The sequence below is a fragment of the Dendropsophus ebraccatus genome, chromosome 14 (assembly GCF_027789765.1).
Source record: "Dendropsophus ebraccatus isolate aDenEbr1 chromosome 14, aDenEbr1.pat, whole genome shotgun sequence".
NCBI classification, from domain to species: Eukaryota; Metazoa; Chordata; class Amphibia; order Anura; family Hylidae; genus Dendropsophus; species Dendropsophus ebraccatus.
In genome coordinates, this window is record NC_091467.1 from 8,249,129 (window position 1) to 8,268,041 (window position 18,913).

At 44.0% G+C, this 18,913-nt stretch overlaps 2 protein-coding genes across 5 annotated transcripts in view; one reads left to right on the forward strand and one right to left on the reverse strand.

The window, feature by feature from the left end:
* Positions 1-18,913, forward strand: part of FAM110A (family with sequence similarity 110 member A) — a 218,088-nt gene that overhangs the window by 3,369 nt on the left and 195,806 nt on the right. For all 4 annotated transcript variants that reach the window (XM_069952182.1, XM_069952183.1, XM_069952184.1 and 1 more), the window contains exon 2: positions 5,818-5,896. The gene's annotated coding sequence lies outside the window, so the exon portion shown is untranslated. The remainder of the gene's footprint in view (positions 1-5,817; positions 5,897-18,913) is intronic.
* Positions 14,062-17,352, reverse strand: TCF15 (transcription factor 15). Its single transcript, XM_069952857.1, has 2 exons — positions 16,643-17,352; positions 14,062-14,434 (listed from the first exon to the last, which is right to left on the reverse strand). The coding sequence occupies exons 1-2, from the start codon at positions 17,117-17,119 to the stop codon at positions 14,360-14,362; spliced, it is 552 nt and encodes a 183-aa protein (XP_069808958.1). The 5' UTR covers positions 17,120-17,352; the 3' UTR covers positions 14,062-14,359.

Here is an 18,913-nt window from a genome sequence, read left to right on the forward strand (position 1 = left end):
TATAAAAGATCGCAAACGAGATTGTTTATCGTTAACCTGAAATGGTTCACCATATTACACAGAGCGATGGTCGTCAGTTACCATTGTTACTATGATCGTTATTACGATTGTTTACTCCTTCTGATCCCAGCAAAACAATGAACAATGTGCAATTACACTGAACGATTAGTGAACAAATGCAGAACTTAAGTGAACGATTAACGATAATTTAAGGTTCAGATCTAAATCAACGATACACATCTGATTTTTCGATCGTTGCCTGGAACTACACAGAACGATTATCGTTTACATTAGAACGATATAACGATTTTTCGCATGATAATCGTCCTGTGCAATAGGGCCCTTAGACTTTGACACAAAAAGGGCCACCCTGGTACTTCCCTATTTATGCTCCAATACTCACAGCCGAGTGGGACCAAGTGTATACCTATCAGGGTGGATTGGTGCTCTTCCCATCTGGAGGCACCCCTTGGCAACAGGCTAGAGATATCTGGCTATTCCTGTTTTGAGACTTACAACCAAGACTCCACGGACTCCTTTTTTGCATATTAAATTTTTAGGGGGCATCAGTGGAGACTCTTGATTGAGTACTTCATTGGAATTCTTTCACTGATCTCCCTGAGCTCAGTGATTCCTATGATTTGTTGAACACTGGGAAAAGGCAGCAAGACAACGGGAGAGCATAGGTAAGTATAAACTTAATTATTTTCCTGACAAAAAGCAAGGGCTGCATGGACATCACTAATAATATCTGTGCAGCTCTCATGCACAATTATCAAGCTGTGTATAGGCTCTGTAAGCGAAGCCTATCTAGCAGATCATTGCTTGCTTAGTATGCCAGTATGAAATGGAGGCTGGCGGAATTCTGCTACTTTTACTCTGTGTGAGCGGAGCCTTAGGGTATGTTCACACAGAAAAACAGGCGGAATTCTGCTGCGGAGCCCCCGCCTCGGGATCCCGTCTGTCTCAGTTTGTCAATGGGATGCCTCACGCACCTCCGCTCTCCACTTGTGAACGCACCCATACAGTGCAATGTCAGGCCGTCTATCATGGCCCTAAGTGCAGTATATAAAGTCATAGTCTAGAATGCAGCCATAGAATCTGAAGACTCGAAGTGAAATCTGTAAATTCTGGTTGATCAGACCTTCGGTCTGTGCCTGGTCTCACAGCCGTAATGTAGATGCAAAAAGGTGTCCATATTATGCTGGTGTGAACACGTGGCAGTAGTAAAGTCTAGGCATATTATGCATTGGCTACTGCAGCACAGTATAGCACTACAGCTGTAATACCAATTGAGTCTGTGTTCACACTTCATTGTTTTTGCCATTTTACTGTTTCCGGTTAGTATGTGTAATTTTGATGTAGGGCTGGGCAATAATGCAAATTTATTTGATTAATTCGCCGATAATTGGGAAATCGATTAGATTTTTTTTTAAAATTTTAATTGTAATGTGAAAATTGTTTAAAGGGCTTGAGAACGTTTAAAGGAGAAGTTCTGCCAAAAGTTTTTTTTAATATGTTATTACTTATGGAAAGTTAGAAAAATTCCTAATGTACATTAATTATGGAAAATGCACATCTACGGCTATTTCCCTTAATTTAGTAGATCATGGAGGCTTTAGATTTGGTACAAAAAACCGTGACGTCACAAATCAGTTGTAATTTCAATGGAGTGTCCAGCAGGGGGCACAGTATATATAGAATTCAAAGTCTACCATTGACTTCTTTACATGCGCCCCTGCTGAACACTATGGATTCAATGGATGTCTATGTAACACATGTTTCTGTATGCACACAAATACACTGTACTGCTCCTCCCATCATCTGCTCATAGTATGAGCAGATGATGGGGGAGTAGTACCAGGGCTATCACCAATCGGGCCCCCGCCGCCACATATGTTCTCTACTACTACTCCCATCATCCGCTCACAGTATGAGCAGATGATGGGGAAGTAGTACCAGGGCTATCCCCATTACCCCCACGCCGTCCCACTTCCGATGCCGCCCCTGCACTGCAGTTCACCTAATCCTGGAGGTGCCAAGCCGCAAGAGACCAATTCCGGAGCTCCAGATCACTATTCCCGTCCGCGGCCTACTTCCTCCCTTAGACCGGGGCCTCAATTACAGCAGCGGACCCTCTCGGACCCCCTGTCGCCGCTGCTGATGCCGCCCCTGCACAGTCGTGCTGTCACTGCATACCTCTGTCTTGTTTCCACGGGCCGCAGCTTCGGCGCGGGTCCGCTGCTGTAATTGAGGCCCTGGTCTCAGGAAGGAAGTAGGCCACGGACGGGAAGAGTGATCCAGAGCTTCGGAATTGGTCTCTTGCTGCTTGGCACTTCCAGGATCCAAGATTAGGTGAACTGCAGTGCAGGGGTGGCATTGGCAGCGGCGATAGGTGGTGGTGGTAGCCCTGGTAATACTTCCCCATCATCTGCTCATACTATGAGCGGATTATGGGAGGAGTAGTACAGAGCATATGTGGCGGCGGGGGGCCCGATTGGTGATGGGGATGGCCCTGGTACTACTCCCCCATCATCTGCTCATACTATGAGTAGATGATGGGAGGAGGAGTATGGTGTATATGTGTGCATACATAGACATTGACATATGTGTTACATAGACATTCATTGAATCCACAGAGTGTCCAGCAGGGGCGCACTATAGAAGTCAATGGTACTCATTGACTTTTATATATATATATATAGTGCGCCCCCTGCTGGACACTCCATAGGAATTACAACTGATTTGTGACGTCACGTTTTTTGAGAGCATTTGAAGATTCCATGATCTACTAAATTAAGGGAAATAGCAGTATATGTGCGTTTCCTATAATTAATGTACACTAGGAATTTGTCTAACTAATAATACTAAGTAATAACATTTAAAAAAATACTTTTCGCCAGAGTTGTCCTTCAATGAAGATTTTGAGGTCAGCTCATTATTTTTTTTGCTTAATTATCGGCCAATGTAAAAGGCCCTTAATAATAACTAATAGTAAATGTGCCCCAATGTGTCCGATCAGCAAGAGTAGGTGAAAATCTGTACAGTGATAGAGATGGAAGGTCAGCTCTACACCCGCTGTGATCCCACAGCACAATCCTCACACTATATGTGATGCAGATTCACCATGGATTTCACTCCTGCCCCCTGAAGCTGTGAACATTTAACAGCCTATAAATGAAGGTTGTAAAATCTCCTCCACATGCCTGATACTGGATTGTGCTTTGGCGTTTGCTTGCACAAGTTGTCCGGAAAAATCTGTAACATGACTTTACCCTGACAGTCTTTGTGAGACACAGAACTGGAAAGTAAAATTTTTCATACAGCTACTTGAAAAAAGGCTACACCCCAAATATTACATCTAACTTATTACATATGTCCTTGCAGTGTATTGTGGTAGGCTAGGTGGCGGTGCTTGTGTCAGCTCAGCCAGTGATGGTAATTGTCGTGAAGCCAGTGCTAGTCCAGCACACAGGTGTGATGTTGATAACTGCTTGTTTTGTATGGCTTGCTGTAGTCCCCAAAATGGTCAGTAACCTGCCGGGTTGTTGTGGGGCCCTTGGGCTCTTGTGACAGCAGTCCTGAGTGGCAAGTGACCCACCCAGCCTGTCGGTACCACCACCCACAGAAGAGGGAAAAAATAACCCGTGGTGTGTACAGGTGCAGGTGCGAACAGAAAATGAGCAGAGTCTCATGCGTTAGTATAAAAATATAACAACTGTAAAGCTTTCAGAGTAATGGTACACGGTTTCACAAGTAATAGATCTTGACACACACTTGAGTGCTTGACCTTAGTGGTGGAGGTAGGTGCTTGAGAAAGTAGTAGTAATGCTTGTAGAGGAGAGAAGTTTGCCAGGGAGCCTTAACCCAATGTAGCTTTGTACTCTTCCGGAACCTTGAGAGATATCTTGAGTGAAGTGATACTCGTACTCACGTTTAGACACTGTCTTACCACCTTCTGCCCTCTGGTAGCGTAGAACCCGTCCCAGTAGGGTAGTACAAGCCCCAGCCGTGGTTATCTGGGTGTTTCTAGGTGTCCGAGTCTTCCTAGTTATCTGCACTGCACAGTAGGTTATGTAGACCTTTACTGGTTGCTTTGTGCTACTGAGGCTAGATCCTATCTTTTTCAGGATACTGCCCTGCACTTTTGAGACGTGTTCCTGGTGTGGATCAGGTTGTTCCTTGGTGACTACTCTCCCTTGTTGGTGCTTAACACTGCATAGTGAAGATAGTAGTTTCTGTTAAAGAACCGTTAGTCTCTTGCTGCATCTGCTCACACTGGTAGCTAGAGTAGACTGACTTGACTTACTTCCTCCCTGACATGGGTCCTGGCATTAGCCAGGCCCTGGCTTAGCTTCTGCAGGAATGGTTGTCTTTTGTGTCCTCGCTCACTGAAAATCTAGGTAGAACTAACCTGTTCTTCCTCCACCAGTGAAACTCCTACTACAGGGGACTTTGTGTGCCTGCCTGTGAGTGGTGGGGATAAGTGTGTGTAGGAGAAAGAGGATAGGACGGAAGAAAAGAGCACTTCCTTATGGTCAGCATGTATCACCTGGTACAAAATCATTGACCCATGACTTCCTTCTAATGTGCAATACATACAAATACAAAAGCATATAAGAAACACTTGACACCTAGTGGGGAAAATACCTCATCCACCACTTTACCTGAAGTGAGAACTTTTTGAAACGTGTGTAGAAGAGAAAGAAACACCAGTAGTGGGACACCACAGTATGGGTTAAAAAGAGGTATTTTGAAAAAGACAACTTTAGAATATGCTATTGATGTTTGCTTTTTGGGAATACCAGAGTTGGAACCCCCCACAAATACCAAGAAGAGCCACTGTAATATACCACCAGTGTCATTTTAGTTGCCCATTTAAAAGGCTTTTCTTATATCACTAGGGTAAGTTATAGTGTTTAATGGGTCTGACAGCTCAGCCAGCGGCACTAGGAAATAATAGTCATTTGCCAACCATGGGGCCCCTGCAAAATTCCCAGTGGGAGCCAAAGAGATCCCTGGATTTTCTAGCATTTCTGTCAGGACAGGGGAGGCAGGGACAAGACACAACAGTCCTGATGCTGAACCCACCAACTGTCCCTACCTGCTTGTCTTAATCAGCCCTAGGCGGCCGTGGACAACCATGAAGAAGTTCCCTATACTGAGTACGTGCAACACAGAACAAGACAGACGTACAAACACAATATAGAATAGTCGAACAGGCAAAGTCAAAAACCAAGCAGGCAGCGCAGTACAAAACAAGTAGAAGTCGGATAGTCAAAAGTCAAAGCCAGAGGTCAGTAACACAGATGAGCAAGCAGAGGGAGTTAGGATGGGGAGCGCAGGAATAGACAAGGTATAGCTGGGATCCGGATGTTAATCTAAATAGCCAGCGCTGGGACTCAGTCCCAGCTTTGATTTATGCTGACCAAGAGCCCGGTGTGGATCCCCATTGGACCAGCGCTCTGATCTTCCAGGTTACAGACAGGCAGAGGGACCCATCAATCACAGAGATAAGACAGGTGCAAAATCAAGTCCAGAAGCTTCTCAGCTTAACTCCTGCATTGCCAGAAGCTGAGAAGCAATCGGGTGTGGCACACAAAAGCAAAACACCAGGCCCAGTTCAGACCAGGCTACTGCTGATTCCTGACAATTTCTGACACTTTATTCTAGCGATTGGCAGGTGTCAGAGCTGTAGAACCCCACCGACTGGACATTAATAGCATATTGTATCATACTGAAAAGCCATGTGTTTTCATTTCTCACTCTTTTTCATTTTTATTTTATGTATTGATTCGCTCTTCATTTTCCCACCAGTGAATTTATAGAGGTCACAATTGCCGTTTAATGCTAGAAAGCTGCGACCACAAGTTTTAACGCACAGAAGATTTTCCAGGTAGGAAAATGTGAAAATAGCAATATAAATAATATAAATGTATGTTACAGAGATGCTAAACCTTACATGCACTGAATATACAACATATACAGCAAACACAAACCACAGCCGGAGTGTTATGTCATTATTAATTTTGTTAAACCAATAATTCTGCATTCATATATCACACTTTTCTGCTTTTCCACGTAAGTCACGTAGACACTACCATCATAATCCAGCTCTAGCTAAGTCCTTGGCTGAGTTACTCAAGCTCTTGGCTTTACATGTCATTACTGTAGGAAGGGTTCCAGCCCATTCCCACAAGCATAGCGATATCCTCCTGAGGACCATAATGTTCCTCTGCTCACAGGATTTGGGGTGAATCAAATGTGTACACAAATAGAACCGCTGACCATGTATTGAACACTGACTATAATTCTTAGTAAGACAATATTGGAGTCTGTAGGGGACATTTATGAAACTTACGTCTGGGGCATACACCAGGGAGAAGGTGCAGATTTGTCCCTTCCCCCTGGCGTACGCCTGCAGTATCGCCCGCTCACCCGATTGGGGGGGGGGCACGGCAAGGCGGGGAGGAGGCATAGCCTCCACTGCCTTATTTATCATGATTAACACATGCCCCAAGACATAAATCATGATTAAAATCTACACCTGCTGGAAACAGATGTAGATTTGTTGCATCGGGTGCAGTGCCGGCCCCCTCTTATTGAATTCGGCTGGGGAAAATGAAGTACAGTGCTCTTCATAAATCCCCCCCCCCCTTAATATATCTATATTCATTGAGCTGAGTACAGATTGGACATAAGCAAAAAACACTGTCAAGTCATCACCTTTATAAGGCTGCATTCACACTACGTATATTTCAGTCTGTATATTTCAGTTAGCATTGCAACCAAAACCAGGAGTGGATTAAAAACACAGAAAGGCTCTGTTCACACAATGATGAAATTGAGTGGATGGCGGCCATATAACAGTAAATAACGGCCATTATTTCAATATAACAGCCGTTGTTTTAAAATAACAGCAAATATTTGCCATTAAATGGCAGCCATCCACTCAATTTCAACATTGTGTGAACAGAGCCTTTCTGTGTTTTTAATCCACTCCTGGTTTTGGTTGCAATACTGACTGAAATATACTGACTGAAATATACATATACTGACTGAAATATACGTAGTGTGAACGCAGCCTTAAAGGGGTAGTCCAGGTAAAAGCAGTTCCAACCGTTACCCGAATCCATAGAACTGAATATGTGCATATTCCACCATGATAAACCTGGTCTTTTCAAGCTCTTTTACTAGCACATAAAAAGTATGATGTTTGTGTGGTAGAACAATATTTATATATAAGATATAGTCACACACTCCATCATATTCACAATGCTTGACAGAGATTGCCACCATTTACTTCCCCCAGTGGGCTCACAATCTAATATCTCTAGCTATTGTTTTTTTTTGTTCCCTTGATCTTAATGAGATTTCTCTACTCTAAGGAGGTTAGCCTCTACAGTAACATGGCAGGATAGCTGTGAGATACCTTGTACAGCTGTGGTACTTTTTTGTCATCTGCCATGTGGGAGCCGACCTTGCAGTAAGGCTCGTTTCACACTACGTTTTTGCAATCCATTTTTTTTTTGCAAAAAACGGATGCAATTGTGTGCATCCATTTTGATCAGTTTTTTTTAATTGACTTCCATTATAAAAAAAAAAAAAAAAAGATTTTGTGTAAGCTAAAAAACGGATCCGTTTTGATAAACTTTTTGTTATAATGGAAGTCAATGGAATAACGGATCAAAACAGATGCACACAGTTGCATCCGTTTTTTTTCATTAGTTTAAAAAACGGATTGCAAAAACGTAGTGTGAACCCAGCCTAACATCTACATATTGTGCTGTTCTTACATGAGACACACATTCACCTGACAGGTCTGCTTCAGAGGGAATTTACCATATCTTTGTTTGTTATTTAAGAAATGGTTATAGAAAATGTAATTTAACCATTAAAATAGCATGCTGGATTAGTTTTACCAATACCTTTATGGACACCCATAGGGAAAACACTGGGTACACATTTTCTTAGCTGTGGTCTGAGGCTGTATACGTCTTTGTATAGCTATCCTGCTTGTGAATACATGAGGAAAATCCCACAGTGGTTTTCTGTAAACCATAAATCCTGGTGACACAAAAAAAACTATTGCATTCTGGCTGTGGTCCCCAAAGAGAATGTGGAAAGGTTGAGACTGTCCATGATAAAGACCATGATGTCCGGGCTGCGGCGGCGTCCCGCGCTCCGGACCGCCGCCGCATCCCCTCACCTAGTTCTGCAGCCGCCGGTGTCCACATGCAGGGACCCGGCGCTGCTGCCACTTTGGCCCCTGGGGGCGCCTCACCTCGGCCGGCGCATGCGTCCCCGCCTCCTAGGGTGCGCGCCAGCTGTCTCAGAGTTAAAGGGGCAGTCCGCCCCTAATTGGTTCTTGCACTATCACACTCTCCTATAAATTCCAGCCCTGCCCCACCACAGGTGTTGGAGCTTCTACATGCTTCCCATAGCGTTTGGCCCAGCTCCCTGTTGTTCCTGACCTCAGTCCTTGTTCCTAGTTCCTGTCCGCTGACCCGGTCCCTAGCCCCTGTCCGCTGCTTAACCCATTGTTCCTGAGTACTGTCTGCCACCTGCGGTTACGCCTAAAGACCTCTGCCTGCACTATCTCCTGTCACGCCTCGCCTGCTGTCACTAGCAACCAAGCCAGGGGTAGCGACCTGGGGGTCGCCTGCCGCAGCAAGCCCATCCCGCCTTGCGGCGGGCTCTGGTGAAAACCAGCGGCCCCTTAGACTCCGCTCCCTGGTGCGGTTAGTGCCATCGCTAGTGACGGTTCAGTGGATCCACGACTCCAGGCGTTACACATGAGCATAGAGTGACTAGAGTACTGCCATTCACAGCCATTATAGCACAGTAGTATAAGACCTTATTTACACGTTCTGTTCACAGTTGTAAATACTGAGGTTGTGCTGAGAAACAGAGTTCGGAGCTCCCAGCATCATCATACATTATAATGCCGGGAGCACCCAAACTGTTTAAATCTATGATGAATGATGATGGTGGAAGCTCTGAACGCCATTCTGCCGCACATCGTCTGTATTTACAGACCGTGCACGGAATGTGGGAATTAGGCCTTAGCAGAAGAAACATTGGCTTCAGCACACATCATCAGCTGATTGTCGGGAGACTGGGAGTCCCACCCCTCTAGTCTCAGATCGATGGCCAGTCCTTAGGACATTACAGGACTGGCCATTATTTCTGTAATGCTGAACAACCCTAGGGTACATTCACACATACATAGTTTTCAGCTGCATGGCGTTGATAGTGGAAACACTGCATGTGTGAATGTACCATAAGGCTAAGTTCACACAATGTAAATTTACAATAAATAACGTCCTTTTCAACAACCGACACAATTTATTGAAATTTAAAATAACATTGTGTCCTAAGGAATTCCGGCCGGAGTGTATACACTCTGTATACACTCTGGCCAGAATTCCGTGCGGCCACATAGAAAACTGACGTGTTAGTTTTGTGCGGCCACTATTCATTGAATAGCGGCCACACAAAACTGACAGTGCAGACAATGTAAAGTGCGTCTCAGGCCACACTTTACATTGTCGGCTATGGACTAAGGATGGTCCAAACCTGCCGAAGTTTGGGTTCGTATGAACCCGAACGCTCGGCATCAGATTCCCGCTGTCTGGCCGATCCGTGCAGCGGGTGGATACAGCGGAAGGACCGCCTGGAAAACTGGGATACAGCCTATGGCTACTGCTGTATCCCAGTTTTCCAGGCGGTCCTCCCGCTGTATCCACCCTCTCCACGGAGCGGGCAGACAGCGGGAATCATTGGCGAGAGTTTGGGTTCGTACGAACCCGAACCTCGGCAGGTTCGACCATCCCTTCTATGGACATTTGAAATGTAGGCACACCCGAATGCGCCTGCATTCCAAATCAAAAGAAGTGAAGTTCATCTGGCCCGTACTGCTGTACTGGCTGGTGTGAATTGTACAGACACCAGCCTTAAGGTGTGACTGCTATTAACTCCAGTATTCACCACTAGAGATGAGCGAACCTGGAGCATACTCAAGTCGATCCGAACCTGAACTTTCGGCATTTGATTAGCGGTGGCTGCTGATCTTGGATAAAGCCCTAAGGCTATGTGGAAAACATGGATATAGTCATTGGCTGTATCCATGTTTTCCAGACAACCTTAGGGCTTTATCCAAGTTCAACAGCCACCACTAATCAAATGCCGAACGTTCGGGTTCGGATGGACTCGAACCCGAACCCGGTTCGCTCATCTCTATTCACCACCTCTAAGAAGCTCAGGTCTGAGGTGCTGTTTGGTAGTCCTGAGCTCTGCGCTGCTTTTTTTTGTCCTTTTGCATACCCTAAGATAAGGTCTTTTTTTTATACCAGCCAATGGGCACAGCATAATGAGCATTGATCTCACTGATCGCTGTTGGTCTACAGATCCTTTACAAGGCTTTATTAAGTGTACGACCTATTAAATCTATTAGTACCAGCCTCGTATGCCTTTACACAGGGCGATATGTGGACCACAATAGTAATTTAAGCGGTCACACAAAAGGGTCAGTAAGCTGACGAATGCTGTTTGATTATCATTACTGAGCGTTCCTAGGAGCGCCCATGTGCCTAACGTTTAGCCTGTTTTAAAGCGTCTTAGCTCATGGTTTGTTTTTGGTAAAGTTACAGCTATGCAGAGTTAAAAGATAGAAGATTGTCAGCAGAAAAAGACCACCTGGTCCATCTAGTGTGCTCTTATAGTATTACCTTCATTATTCTCTTAAAGTGATACTGTCACCCCCTTACTCTATGTGCAGTTCTCCGCACCATCCACAAGCTTTGACGCTGCACATTCGATATATACCTGTGTAACACTTGTCTGTGTCTTGTCTGCTCTAAAATAATTTCATTTAATCAGTGAAGAGTGTCATATAGGCGGGGCTTTGCCACAGATGGGCCCCCTTTCCCTTAAGGGTAGCTTCACACGTACTGTATCGCAGCGGATTTTCTGCAGATCCGCAGCAAATTTGACAGTGCGGATGCGATACGGTACGTGTGAAGCTACCCTACAGGAAAGTTAGCCCAACTGCCGTGAGGCCCTGCCTAGGGGCGCATATTACATGCAGAAATGCACGGCTGGCAGGTTTGTATAATGTACCATGATTTTGATGTACACCTAATTCTATCTTCAGCATATTACCCCCCGGAAAAAAATGTGTGAATATATGACATATAAGCTTATTTGCTGTGATCAGTATAGAAAATATCTACAACATAACACGTTTCATTCTTAGGTAGGTGCTTAAATACTAGAACAATACCAATAATATTAATCATCATTACCAACGTAAATCAACATCTTCAATAGCTGTCGGCCGAATGATCTTTCCCAGCCTCCCCATACACATGAACGTTTGTCACAGCTGATCGTTGATGGTTCGCTGTAGGGAAGCGAGGGGTAAGTCATAGCCCGACAGCTGAGAACAAAAGGGACAGGCAGCAAAACTCCAGCATGTCTAACCCTTCTCTCAATCGACATCATTTGTAGAGTCGGGAGGTTCCCCCATACACCTTATATTGTAGTCCAAACCCCCCACCAGCTTTGGGTTTGGCCGACTTGAGTATAAACTGTCTGGGATCCTTATGGCTTTGTGTACAGAGATTTACCATACAACCATGACATGTCTGATGGAGGCCTGTGACAGATAGGGGCATATCCATAGGTTGCCATTGTGAAAAAGTATAATGCATGGTATACATTTTTGCAGGTGTCCTTTGTATATGATGGTGCAGTTTGCGACAATCACCTCTTTTCTGTCTTGTTTACTCTATGAACTTCATACTATAAAGACTTTATTGCAATTCTCTTTTTAAAAAAAAAAAAACAACTAAAAATACCCTTAGAATTTGGGGAATATTTGATGCTGGATTATATGGGTTATCTAGGATTAGAAAAGCACAGCTTCTTTCTTGCAGAAACACCAGCACCCGGCCCTCAGGTTGTGTGCGGTATTACAATTCATCTTAAGGGTCCATTTACACAGAAAGATTATCTGACAGATTATCTGCCAAAGATTTGAAGCCAAAGCCAGAAATGGATTTGAAAAGAGGAAAAATCTCAGGCTTTCCTTTATGACCTGTTCCCTGTTTATAGTCTGTTTCTGGCTTTGGCTTCAAATCTTTGTCAGATCATCTTTCTGTGTAAATGGACCCTTATTCACTTCAATGGAACTGAGCTGCAAACTGCACCCAAAATGAGGAGAAGGTGGTTCTGTTTCTGGAGGAAAGCAGCCATGTTTTTTTTTTTAATCCTGGATAACCCCTTTGAAGAAGTATAGCCAATACTGCCTGGACAGCTGAAAGCCAAAAAGGCTGCCCGTGTATTATGGGAGTTCTAATTTTGCAACAGCCGTAGAGCCAAAGGTTGGGAGAACAGTAATATTAACATGGGTAAAGTACATGTTGAATCATCCTTCCTCCTGGAGACTAACAATTTATTCCATACATGTCATTACCTTATTTGTCCCCTTCCCCCAGTTCTGAGCTGCTGCTTTCTGCTAAAAAGACAGAACTGTGTGTGAGCTGTTCTCTTTGGGGGACATTTATCATTTGCACCTTTTTTTGCGAATATTTTTAGCACTGTGCACTGGCTTATATGTTTGCAGCCTAGTAAGGTATTTATGAACATTCACATGTTGGTTCATAAATCACCTGCTATAGCTTCCCTGGCGCTGTGCATTTTACTGCAGGTATTCATGAATTGACCCTGGTTAAAAAAGTTCCGCTACCCTGGGACTGGAGTACAGATGCGAACGAAAATGCGAAAATTTCAAAATTCTCACATGATAAATCCCGGCTGAGAATATTCTTACGGATAACCACGCCCACAAATGTCAAGAAGGCAAAAAACTGGAGTAAGCTGTCATATTCACACATACACCGAGCTACACTGTTTAGTAAATCTGACGAAGGGCTGCGCACATCACACTTACGCCAAAAAATACTAAGGAGCACAAGGTACACTGCTTGATACATGTCCCCCTTTGTCTCTCCCTCCTCCCCCCAGTTCTGAGCTGTTCTCTCTGTCTCTCCCTCCTACCTTCAGAGACGGCTCATGTAATCAGTTTCCTTGGCCGGGGTTTCTGCTCTGTGTAATGCAGGAGAGTTAATCTAAGGTCAAGTTACTTGTGACTTTACTGTGATTAACCCTTCCAACCTCACAGAGTGCAGAAATTTCCGGCTGGACATTGTTCACATGAGGCGTCTCAAAAGGGAGGGGGGAGGAGGGGGAGACAGAGTGAACAGCTCACACGCAGTTCTCTGTATCTTCAGCAGAAAGCAGCAGGATCAGAACTGGGGGAAGGAGACAGCAAAGGTAATGACATTTGTGGAATATATATTGTTAGTCTCCAGGAGGGGGGATGATTTAAAATGTATTTTACTTAAGTGGAATACCCCTTTTTAAACAGTAAAGTTGCAGTATGGACTAGAAGGAGACGGAACCCAAATCACTTCCATGAAACCCTTTGTAGGAAGCGGACACACTTTGACTCTTTTCACTCTACTTGCCCGGCTGCTCTGGTTTCCCTATTTTGAATTAATGAGGTCTAACAAGAAACAGATTTTTGCAAGTTGGGATTCATGGCTCTAGGTTTGTAAACTTTATCTTTATACATAAAATAAGGACTCCCTAGGAAAGGGGCGTCAAACGCAGGACCTACAGCTGTTGCAAAACTACAATTCCCATGATTCCTGGATAGCCACAGATTTAGCTTTGACTACCCAGATATGATGGGAATGGTTGTTTTGTAACAGCTGGAGGGCCTGGGTTTGACACTTGTGCCCTAAGTTCGGTCGTGTAAGTCTCTTCTAAAATAATGCTGGAATAGTAATGTAATAGAAGTAATGAACATAAAAGCAACAAATAGAAAATATCAGCGGTTATATCTCCGTATAGGTGTATCTGATAATGGGCAGACACAAATACACAGACACGTTCACAAACCTTTGCTCATGCAAATTTACAAAATAAAACACAAATTAAAATAATGTTATTTTAATTAAAAATCTATAAATTTGTTGAAAATATGTACAGATATTTACTTGATGCAGTCCTGATCTTAAGGTTCACCACCCAAAGGTTATAGTCCAAACCACTGTGATGGTGCTTCCCCTCCCCACCATAGGCCAACTGTACACAGAGTTGATTGTGCCCATCGCCCTTTTTCAGGACGTCCTGCGTACATTGGCATCCAGATGGGACCAGCTTCGACTGATATTCTGGAAACTTCCCTTTGCCATCTGTGGGGTGTCTGAGCCATCTTCTATTTTGCATAGAAAATAAAATTTATCAGGCCCTGTAACTTTTCAGTTCCGTTTTGTGATTCAGGCACAGATCATCTCTGGGGGATGCGTAACGTGTTGAGTCCTCGCACTTTCAGGCAGTTCCCAGTGTGTTCTCTTCTTGTGGCCTGTGAAGACAGTTGATTGTTAGTGCACATTGTCTATAGCAGATGTTTACAGTATGTTTTCTTACATTTTCCTGCCCCTCTGGTAGTTTCCAAAGTTCATTGAGAAGAGGAGACTGTGTCAGCAATGACATCAGTCCTAGGTTATTGTCATCTGGTCAGCCCTGGACAATGCTAATATATCTTCAGCTATATATAGCATGAGTAGTTCCCCTATATACAGCAGATATAATTTGCAATGAGCCGGATCTCATCGCTAATCCGCTGTTGCAGATCCCATCATCATGTGACTGTGTCTACATTTCTTATATAGCTGTAGCATTTATCAGTAGATTAAAAGATTTTATTCTATACAAAAAAGTTTTGGACATCATGGACATATCAATTGGATCGTCATCGATGACTAAATTGTCATATGAGAGGCCAGCTTCAGGCTCCACGTGTTACTCTGCTGACGTATACATCTACCATGACTATAGACAGTCATGGGCAGATGTGTGCCACAGGTGGTCTTTTAATATACATTTGCCTCATGGGTATTGTAAAAAGCATAGCTGACTATGACACAATGCAACAGATGCAATACAAAAACACACTAATTATTTATATATATATATATATATATATATATATATATATATATATATATATATATATATATATATATATATATACACATACATATACACACACACACACAGATTTACATAGTAATCAATGATATTAAACAAATGAAGGCATGAGCAGGTTAGACAGACGTCACAGCCTTGCAGATTGCTTTCATTAGCATGTTAACGCTGTAAAAACACAGGAGTTAGGACGTTTACTCTGGAACCTCAGCGCCAATTGCAAACAAATGTGTTAATATAAAAAAAACTACAGAAAGCAGCCAGGGATTTGTATGTAATAGTAACCAGAGGAATAAACCAAACTCCCGCTATTGTGGTTTTCTGACTCTCATATAAACATATAGAAACCATATTACAGCTTCCCTCAAGCGCCGTGGTCAGAGGGGTCGCCATAGCTTATGTGGCTGAAGGCCTAATGCAACTCATTTCTCTAGCCGATGGCCAAAATTGGCCTTGAACACCTTTACTTCCTATTGTTACCGTATGTTGTTGGACATTGTGTAATAGTCAAGTGAAACGGTAGTCTTCCTCCTACTAGATACCCCAGCAGATAACAATAACCTAATGCCTGCCCTCAGTGCTGCTTAGCTGGAAACTTCTCATCGTACGAAGAACTTTCTTGTGATTAATAATTCACCATTCAGAAGTGATACATTAAGGTAAATATATATTATATACAGTCCTGCAGTAGGTATATGTTGAAGAGTCTGTCACAATTGCTGGACACTATACAGGAAATTTAATGAACTCCATTAAAGAGTCAGTGGGGTCCATCAGGTGCCGCTAATATTCTGCATGTAATGGATTCAGCCCTGGCGTTGCAATGAGCGAACTTGCTGAAAGTTCAGGTTTGCACGAACCCGAACAATCAGCATTTGAGAGAAGGTGGACGCAGCCCAAGGATTGTGCTGTACCCATGTTTTTCAGGCAGTCCTCCGGCTGCATCCACCTTCTCCAGGCAGCGACATTCCAATGCCGATCATTTGGCTTCGCTCCTCTCTAATTCTAATGGAACAGATAAACAGAACAGAGCAGCCCCACCGCTGCTGCTGTTTATATTCCCTGTTGGGCTGTATTGTTACTTCTGGCATACACAAGGTTTCTTTTTTTACTTAATAAGCCTCAATCATTACAGAAGAACTGAACATACAGTAGGTAAAAGGATTTTTGCACACACCTGGTTCACTGCTAAAAATAATGGTGGCTCCTATTACAATTTGACAGATCAGAGATCCCAGATACACAGCTATGGAATCCCAACAAATGACTAAGGAACCTTTATACATTGGAAAGACTGTCTGATTAATTAAGATTGTTGCACTTGTCGGAATCAGGATTTTGGCTCAATAAGGGAGACAATTAATTGTGGAAATAATGGGAATCATAGAAGTCTAAATGCCCCAGACTCTAAGCCCAGTAAGTCAGCATTGTGATACTTTATACTGTCAATACATTGATTGATATCTGTATATCACATATATACATTGCTGCACATTTGAAAAGGTCCTTTGCTCACACTCCGCAGCAGCCGCCGCACTCACACTCTGCAGCCCTTCAGGAAATTGGTCTTGGCACAACTTACCCCCTTCCTTTGGTTGCTGAGGCAGAAGGTGCAGATGCTGCGGGGCAGCTTGCCCTCTGCTTCATCTCTGGCCCTGTAGACTGTACTGAAGCAGGGCTGTCCATCCTCACATCCTTCACCTATTAGAAGCACATTGGCCAGGTGGGAGATATAGCTGGAGGCTAAGCGCAGAGTCTCTATTTTGGAGAGCTTTCTGTCCACCGGTTCAGTAGGTATGAGGGTGCGCAGGGCAGTGAAGGCTGTGTTAACACTTTGTGTCCTGTCTCTTTCTCTGGCATTGGCCGCCTGCCTCTGCTTCACCACCACCACCTGCCCAGTCTTCCTAGGAAGCTTTCTCCTCTTTGCAGAAGTTTCATAGCAGCCATAGGATTGATCTGAAGCGTCGCTCTCGCTCCTGTTCTCCTCATCCTCAGACATCATACTAACATCCGGATAAATCACATGGGCAGGCATGGATCGCAGCATGGTAAAAGCCATGCTTTGTCTATTACCGCAGCCGGTCACTGGTTACCTGGTGCCTGGTAAAATGCGTCTTCAGCAGTCGCCCCCGCTGTCCGCCTTCCAAGCTTCCTAATTCCCTTCTCCAGTAATTGCACTTTGTCTGTATTATAGCTCATAAGGAGGCCTGATGGTTCTCAAAGCCCGTGCCTGTGAATTTAATTCTCCTAATGTCTTCCCAGCTGTTCATGTAGTTCCCTCCCCACAGCAAGAAAGGAGGAGCTGCATTAAGCTCTGGTGGCTCCTTAGGAATCTCTATATATAATACATGGGAGGGGCTGTGGCAGCCGCTCTCTACCAGCAAATGGCACCACTGGCTGCAGGGAGCTGCTGTTTATATAGCCCTTGAAGTGGCACGTCATAGATTTATCCTCTGTAAATGGGAAGAAGAAGAATATGGTATTTATTCTCTGCATGTAGAAATACATCTCAGCCCTGTTAACCCTTTGCTCCTTTGCAGGGCATACGTTAGATGACATATACTTTATCACAGACGAAGCTTCACATGAGCCTATTCCCTGTGTGAATTCACCAGTCTGGTTCCCTCGCTGCACACAGTAGTCCTGAAATCTTTATCCAAAGCTCCTATGTACAGTATGGGGTCACCTACATTAAATCATTACTATTAAATCATATTCAGAGCACTTACAAGCAGCAAGATTAGGAGGCTGATAATTTCACATTTATAGGGGCACATTTTGGCATTTGTATTAGGACTACTAAAAATAAGTCAGTGTCTTATAATAATTTTTGCTCCCAAAGATGCGCTATGTCTTATTTTCCGGGGATGCCTTATTTTTCCATGGAGAATTCACACTTATTGTTAAACTAAAAAATTATATCAATTATATCCTGTACAGTAGTTCACAAACCAGCATAACCAGACATAACACTGGTGGAATCTTATTTTCAGGGGGGTGCCTTATTTTCAAGGGGTGCCTTATTTTCAGGGGGGTGCCTTATTTTCAAGGGGGTGCCTTATTTTCAGGGGGGGCCTTATTTTCAAGGGGTGCCTTATTTTCAGGGGGATGCCTTATTTTCAGGGGGTTGCCTTATTTTCAGGGGGATGCCTTATTTTCAGGGGGATGCCTTATTTTCAAGGGGTGCCTTATTTTCAGGGGGTGCCTAATTTTCAGGGGGGGGCCTTATTTTCAAGGGGTGCCTTATTTTCAGGGGGGTGCCTTATTTTCAGGGGGATGCCTTATTTTCAGGGGGGGCCTTATTTTCAGGGGGGGCCTTATTTTCAGGGGGATGCCTTATTTTCAAGGGGTGCCTTATTTTCAGGGGGTGCCTAATTTTCAGGGGGGGAGCCTTATTTTCAAGGGGTGCCTTATTTTCAGGGGGGGCCTTATTTTCAGGGGGATGCCTTATTTTCAAGGGGTGCCTTATTTTCAGGGGGGGCCTTATTTTCAGGGGGATGCCTTATTTTCAGGGGGTTGCCTTATTTTCAGGGGGTTGCCTTATTTTCAGGAGGTGCCTTATTTTCAGGGGATGCCTTATTTTCAGGGGGGTGCCTTATTTTCAGGGGGGCCTTATTTTCAGGGGGATGCCTTATTTTCAGGGGGGCCTTATTTTCAGGGGGATGCCTTATTTTCAGGGGATGCCTTATTTTCAGGGGGTGCCTTATTTTCAGGGGATTCCTTATTTTCAGGGGGATGCCTTATTTTCAGGGGGTGCCTTATTTTCAGGGGGGGTGCCTTATTTTCAGGGGGGGTGCCTTATTTTCAGGGGGTGCCTTATTTTTAGTGGGTGCCTTATTTTCAGGGGGATGCC

What these genes read in the sequence shown, in the direction of transcription:
- TCF15 (XM_069952857.1), bottom strand. Translation starts at nt 17,119, where the DNA reads ATGGCTTTTACCATGCTGCGATCCATGCCTGCCCATGTGATTTATCCG. An exon ending in TCAGCAACCAAAGGAAGGGG is followed by an intron (nt 14,435 to 16,642) that starts GTAAGTTGTGCC and finishes CTGTCTTCACAG; the next exon opens with GCCACAAGAAGAGAACACAC.